This window comes from Oncorhynchus gorbuscha, linkage group LG18 (assembly GCF_021184085.1).
Source record: "Oncorhynchus gorbuscha isolate QuinsamMale2020 ecotype Even-year linkage group LG18, OgorEven_v1.0, whole genome shotgun sequence".
Taxonomy (NCBI): Eukaryota; Metazoa; Chordata; class Actinopteri; order Salmoniformes; family Salmonidae; genus Oncorhynchus; species Oncorhynchus gorbuscha.
The window spans coordinates 42,405,369-42,412,553 of record NC_060190.1 but is presented as its reverse complement, the minus strand read 5'-3'; the positions used below and the strand labels follow the sequence as shown (position 1 = coordinate 42,412,553).

Sequence of the window (7,185 nt, the reverse complement as noted above, 5' to 3'; positions counted from 1 at the left end):
TAAATAAGAATTTGTTCATAACTGACTTGCTTAGTTACATAAAAGTTCAATACAAATAATAAAAAACAATTGAGTGCGATAGGCATACGGCTACTACACCTTGCTGACCCAGGCATAACTTGCTGACTGATCAATCAGCACCTCTTATTCATTTTAAATAAACAAATTAATATCTTCCAAAAATCACTGTAACCTACCTACATATCAAATCGTATGTTGAAAAAAATATACAAATATTCGATAATGTTGTCCTTATATGCACGTTATTACGGTGTATTACGGTACACTAACGTTACCGTAGCTTTTCTATCGCGGTAGAAATATTGCGTGATACGGAAACGAGGTCACGGGAAATGGACATCACTATCTTTGCATGACTTCAGAGGTTGAAACAGAGAACAAACGCAGCCAAAACATTGCTTCTTTATCGGGATCTTTCGACAGATCGAATGTAAGTAATTAACCAATAGTATAAAGCTCACTCGAATGGCCGTGTAATAATTTGTACTCTCACTGTAAATGCTGCTCCATCCTAGCTTTATAGATGATTAGGACTGTCTTTTGGGATTCTGTCCTTGTCTGGGATACTAGCTAGCTTGTGACGTTAGGTGACATTCTAAGGTCACGAGGACAAATAACTTGCAATAAAAAACATACATTAACACAAAGCAGTGACTGTAAATTATTGTCAAACGCCGTAGTTTAAAATGCCACATCAAGCCACCGGGCTGAAGCTCTAAACTCTGGGTCCATCCCTCGTCTACTGTACTGCAGTAAGTTGAATAGTAAACAAATGTATAAGTTCAAGGCATGTTCCTGCTTTGTGTCACGTAGCTAAGTAGCGTTATGTGGCAAAGGGACATTTGTTATAAGCAATGCATCTGGAATATATATGTATTATAATTAAATGAGTATCTTTGCAGTGCCTTCGGAAAGTATTCAAGACCCCTTGACTTTCCACATTGTTATGTTAGCCTTATTCAAAAAAAAATATAACAAAAAAATCCTCAAATCTACACATAACAACAAAGCGAAAACAGGTTGCTAGAACATTTTGCAAATGTATTAATAATAACCTCCCTTTTTACATGTATTCAGTCCCTTTGCTATGAGACTCGAAGTTGAGCTCAGGTGCATCCTGTTTCCATTGATCATCTGTGAAACATTTCTACAACTTGGAGTCCACCTGTGGTAAATTTAAATTGATTGGACATGATTTAGAATGGCACACACCTGTCTATATAAGGGCCCACAGTTGACAGTGCAGGTCAGAGCAAAAACCAAGCCACGAGGTTGAACGAATTGTCGTAGAGCTCCGAGACAGGATTGTGTTGAGGCACAGATCTGGGGAAGGGTACGAAAACATTTCTGCAGTATTGAAGGTCCCCAAGAACTCAGTGGCCTTCATCATTCTTAAATAGAAGAAGTTTGGAACCACCAAGACTCTTCCTAGAGATGAGTAATCGGGGGAGGAGTGCCTTGGTCAAGCCCGATGGTCACTCTGACAGAGCTCTCTCTAGAGTTCCTCTATTGATAAACCTTCCAGAAGGACAACAATCTCTGCAGCAGTCCACCATAGTGGCCAGACGGAAGCCACTCTTCAGTAAAAGGCAAATGACAGCCCGCTTGGAGTTTGCCAAAAGGCAGCTAAAGACTCTCAGACCATGAGAAACAAGATTCTCTGGTCTGATGAAACCAATATTGAACTCTTTGGCCTGAATGCCAAGTGTCACGTTTGGAGGAAGCCTGTCACCATCCCTACGGTGACGCATGGTGGTGGCAGCGCATCAAGCTGTGGGGATGTTTTTCAGCGGCAGGGACTGGGAGACTTGTCAGGATCGAGGGAAAGATGACCGGAGCAAAGTACAGAGAGATCCTTGATAAAAACCTGCTCCAGAGCGCTCAGGACCTGACGGGCACAAAGGTTCACCTTCCAACAGGACAACAACCCTAAGCACACAGCCAAGACAATGCAGGAGTGGCTTCAGGACAAGTTGCTGAATGTTCTTGAGTGGCCCAGCCAGAGCTGATCATCTCTGGATAGACCTTAAAATAGATGTGCAGCGATGCTCCCCACCCAGCCTGACAGAGCTGGAGAAGATCTGCAGAGAAGAATGGGATTAACTCTCCAAATACAGGTGTACCAAGCTTGTAGCATCATACCCAAGAAGAATCAAGGCTGTAATCACTGCCAAAGGTGCTTCAACAAAGTACTGAGTGAAGGGTCTGAATACCTATGTAAATGTGATATTTCAGTTGTATTATTTGTCAAAACCTGTTTTTGCTTTGTCATTGTGGGGTATTGTCTAGATTAAGGAAAACCAAATGTTTGTCAATTTTAGAATAAGGCTGTAACGTAACAAAACGGAGGGGTCTGAATACTTTCCGAAGACACTGTACATTATATTTTACCAACAGTAGTGTGTATGACAAGACTATAGTACCTACTGTAATTAGTGAGGGATAGAAGTTGGACTGTGTGTTATTCAAGCCAGTATTCCTTATGTCAGCCTCTCCTCCCAGCAGTCACCATGTCCTCCAACCAAGATATGCCAACATATGATGAGAATGAATCTAAATTTATGAGGAAAGCGAAGGAGTCTCCGTTTGTCCCAATAGGTAAGTGAAGAGCATGAATTATGTTGGTGGTTTCACCGCAGTGGAACTTTTTCATAGTGCATGTTTGATTGAATCCCAGTCAGTCATGGAATAAATTGTAATCCACTTTTCCAACCCTGGTTCTAAGGTTCGATATCATACAACCAGACCATCATTGCATTTCCCATGTGTTTTTTTACAGGCATGGCAGGATGCGCTGCAGTGGTCGCCTTTGGTCTGTGGAGGCTCAAGTCGCGGGGAGACACAAAGATGTCAGTCCACCTCATCCACATGCGTGTTGGAGCTCAAGGCTTTATAGTAGGCGCAATGACATTAGGTAAGTCCTAATCCAATATGTGCTGTATAACAGATACACAGGCCCACCAGCTAATATCTCTTAATCAATTTACAGGAGCAACATGTATCACACAAGACTGTGTTGTGCCCTTATACACGTACCACTACCATAAAATGGAACACTAACATGACTGTAATGTTTGTCTATTTGTAGGGGTGATCTACTCTATGTACAAACAATACCTTGCCCCCACGGACCCAGGTAAAGACAGCAAGTGAGCCTACTAGCCAATCAGCAAGTGACATCACCAGAAAACGCTCCATGCCTGCCATTTCTGCATTCTACCCTTAGAAATAGAAATCATAGAATGGATTATATCTGTCAAAATAACATTCCATTCATGGCAAGTCATTTATTTTGGTGAGGGTGTCATTTAAGATAAGCAGCATTTTTATCTGGCAGTCACTTTGAAGAAGGTTAGTACATTTCAGAGGAAGTCGAGTGGCACATTCATTCCGTTTCAATCATTACCTCATTGCTAGACACCTGCTGTAAACCACCAGTAAAATGCCACCTTGAAGGAGACCAGCACGCCCTTAAACTCCTATAGCCGATCCACTCATTGACCATTGTCAGCCTCACCATGTAGTGTTGTTATATAATAAATAATATTGCTTATTTTCTAAACGCTACTTTGAAATATGGGTTAAGTTTTTATTTAATTAACAGGTACAGAAGTAGGTAAAAGGTTATTTTCAACCACCTATCCGCACACTACTAACTCTTCTAGGGGATGGATTGAAATGTACAGAATGGTTACCTGGAAGAAAATGGGGGAGGGTCATGCTTTTTCAATTTCAGTCAAGGGGAGGGTTTAGTATTTTTTTTTATTAACTCTAGTCCAGGGGAGGGTCATGTAATTTGTAATTGATGAAATTTCAATATTTTTCAGTGTTCTTGAATTTGATGCTTATTAGGCTATATCAATGTGTGCCTGGATGCGCAATGTCAAGTGTGCTTATAGGCCATTTAGTGTGGTGACAATCATATGATCTATAGCCTATAGGCTACGAAGTGCATACTCGGAGAAGCAAAGAGCAAAGTTACATTTCTAAGAAAGCTGCTGTGATGGTGTAAATACAATTAGGCTGCAATAGATATTCCAACCTGAGACCTGGCCTGCTCTTGCTGATAAAAATGTTTTTTGTGTGCTGTGTAGGTCTACAGTGGCAATTTAGGAGGAGAGTCAAAGGCTTCTTCTGAAAATAATTTATGATTAGGCCTAGTCCAAAAAAAATACACACATACTAGCCTATGTTCTGTTCAGTTTGAGGAGAGCGCAAAGATGAGGAACAAAGGTCAACTTTGATAGCGTGCTACAACTATAATTGATCTCAGTAAAAACTGTTTCTTGCCCATTATGTATTTATCAGAGTTACTGTCCTCACAATAAGCCAGATTCGAGTAACTTACATTGGTGCTGAAACTTGAAGCAACAGCTGCAGTACAATCAATCGGAAATGGACAGACCGCTCATGGTGCTGTAGGTAGGCAAATTCGAGTAGGTGTAATTCATTCATAGTCTTAATGTTAATGAGACTTAACAATAAGAGAGCTTTGTGTTGGAGCCTATTTACGAAAGAGGTAGGCATACCTGTTTGACAGACAAATAGGCTATCCATAGATTTGTTGGTCTAAGGCACTGCATCTCAGTGCTAGAGGCGTCACTACAGACCCTGGTTCGATTCCAGGCTGTCCCATAGGGCAGTGCACAATTGGCCCAGCGTCGTCCGGGTTAGGCCGTTATTGTAAATAAGAATTTGTTCTTATCTGACTTAAATATTTGTTTAAAAAACCCACCATGCACTCTTTAAATAACAGCCCTTCACTGTCACGGAGGTAAGCTAAGGTAAATCCAAGACTCGAATTGAGGGGTAATGAGAGGATATGCCTACCTTTTATTTAAGAAAATGGCAAAAAGCATGATCTATAACAGCGCTTTGGTCCGTGATGCTTTATGCTGTAAAACACCCGGGAAAGACACGACTCCAATGCATATGGGAATATCATTGCCTCGTGTCTTTGACATTGAGGCTGAGCTACAACCTTCTATAGCCGAGAAGAAAAATAGACTTTGCTTGGGAAGTAATCTAATTCTGTTACTATCAATTGATTAAGCTATTCGCTTTCTGTACAATAGATGTTTAAATCGGAGGGTCTGTTGTCCGGACCTCTCTACGGGGGTACCACAGGGTTTAATTCTCGGGCCGACTCTTATCTCTGTATATATCAATGATGTCGCTCTTGCTGCGGGTGATTCTTTGATCCACCTCTACGCAGATGACACCATTCTGTATACATCTGACCCTTCTTTGGACACTGTGTTAACAAACCTCCAAACGAGCTTCATTGCCATACAACACTCCTTCCGTGGCGTCCAGCTGCTCTTAAATCGCTAGTAAAACTAAATGCATGCTCTTCAACCGATCGCTGCCCGCACCAACCCGCCTAGCATCACTACTCTAGACGGTTCTGACTTAGAATATGTGGACAACTATAAATACCTAGATGTCTGAATAGACTGTAAACTCTCCTTCCAGACTCACGTTAAGCATCTCCAATCCAAAGTTAAATCTAGAATCGGCTTCCTATTTCACAACAGAGCCTCCTTCACTCATGCTGCCAAACATACCCTCGTAAAACTGACTATCCTGCCGATATTTGACTTCGGCGATGTCATTTACAAAATAGCCTCCACACACTCTACTCAGCAAATTGGATGCAGTCTTATCACAGTGCCATCAGTTTTGTCACCAAAGCCCCATATACTACCCACCATTGCGACCTGTATGCTCTCGATGGCTGGTCCTCGCTACATATTCGTCGCCAAACACACTGGAACCAGGTCATCTATAAGTCTTTGCTAGGTAAAGCTCCGCCTTATCTCAGCTCACTGGTCATCATAGTAACACCCACCCGTAGCACACGCTCCAGCAGGTATATTTCACTGGTCATCCCCAAAGCCAACACCTCCTTTGGCCGCCTTTCCATCCAGTTCTCTGCTGCCATGACTGGAACGAATTGCAAAAATGACTGAAGTTGGAGACACATCTCCCTCACTAACATCAAGCATTGGCTGTCAGAGCAGCTTACCGATCGCTGCAGCTGTACATATCCCGTCCAACCAACTACCTACCTCATCCCCATATTTGTTTTTTTTTCTGCTCTTTTGCACACCAGTATTTAAACTTGCACATCCTGATCTGCACATCTATCACTCCAGTGTTAATTTCTAAATTGTAATTACTTCGCCACGATGGCCTATTTATTGCCTTACCTCCTTACTTCATTTGCACACAAGGTATACAGATGTTCTATTGTGTTATTGACTGTACGATTGTTTAGCCCATTTGTAACTCTGTGTTGTTTTTGTCGCACTGCTTTGCTTTATCTTGGCCAGGTCGCAGTTGTAATTTAAACTTGTTCTCAGCTGGCCTACCTGGTTAAATAAAGGTGAAATAAAATAAAAACCCAGACAGCTTTTAGGTAAACACTTATGACCAACTCTCATTGAGTTAAGTCACAGAAGAAGAGTAGCCAGTAGTCAAAGCTTACATATTTCTGCATTGGTAGGCCTACTCTGTCTGGGGTGGAAAAGTAGACCTAACTTTTGAAAATACTATGCTCAGATTACTATTGATTGTCGCAGATTTAATTGTTTGCCAACAAGACACACTGATTTAGCATTGTAGAAATAAGATAAGAATGGACAGAGAGAGGCCTGTAATTTTGGTCATTTGTGTGGTATTAAAAAATTCTGCTAATATGTAGAATTGCATGACATTTTTAGAAAAAGGCCAGTTTTTCTCAGACCTGCAAATACAATGATAGGTCCATGCAATGCTTTTACTATAAAGACATTCATTCCACACCTACTCTTGTCCACGGTGGTCTGCGAACCCACAACTTTCTGGCCAACTTTCTGGCCTGCAGCCCTCTGTGCTATCAACTCCTCATGTAATGCTTACAGGATGAAGAACAGTTTCTAAAACTGCTTATCTAAGGCTCTAATCTGTACAGGAAGTGAGGGAAAATGGTAGGAATGTTCTCTGCTATCCACTTTGATTTAATTATTATTTTGGGTAAAGGGGATGGTTACTTGTTTTTTCCCCCCAAGCGTTGGGGGAGGGTTTAGATAAAATATATTTTGCTGAAGGGAGAGCCATCAAATTTCATTTCAGAGCGGCCCGATTTTCTCCATGTAACCCTTACTATAAAGAACGTTCACT

At 41.5% G+C, this 7,185-nt stretch overlaps 1 protein-coding gene across 3 annotated transcripts; it reads left to right on the top strand.

Moving 5' to 3' along the window:
• Positions 1–314: 314 nt before the first annotated feature.
• Positions 315–3,588, top strand: LOC124003410 (HIG1 domain family member 1A, mitochondrial-like). 3 transcript variants are annotated; one of them, XM_046311649.1, is made up of 4 exons: positions 315–451; positions 2,511–2,619; positions 2,801–2,935; positions 3,110–3,588. In XM_046311649.1, the coding sequence occupies exons 1-4, from the start codon at positions 374–376 to the stop codon at positions 3,172–3,174; spliced, it is 387 nt and encodes a 128-aa protein (XP_046167605.1). In that variant the 5' UTR covers positions 315–373; the 3' UTR covers positions 3,175–3,588. The 3 variants fall into 3 exon arrangements, with proteins under 3 accessions (XP_046167605.1, XP_046167607.1, XP_046167606.1); XM_046311651.1 differs by having other exon boundaries at positions 317–451; positions 2,524–2,619; XM_046311650.1 differs by having other exon boundaries at positions 318–451; positions 2,527–2,619.
• Positions 3,589–7,185: the final 3,597 nt, after the last annotated feature.

Coding starts and splice junctions, on each gene's coding strand:
- LOC124003410 (XM_046311649.1), top strand. CDS start 374: ATGACTTCAGAGGTTGAAACAGAGAACAAACGCAGCCAAAACATTGCT. Junction 2,620..2,800: donor GTCTCCGTTTGTCCCAATAG/GTAAGTGAAGAG, acceptor GTTTTTTTACAG/GCATGGCAGGATGCGCTGCA. Junction 2,936..3,109: donor AGTAGGCGCAATGACATTAG/GTAAGTCCTAAT, acceptor GTCTATTTGTAG/GGGTGATCTACTCTATGTAC.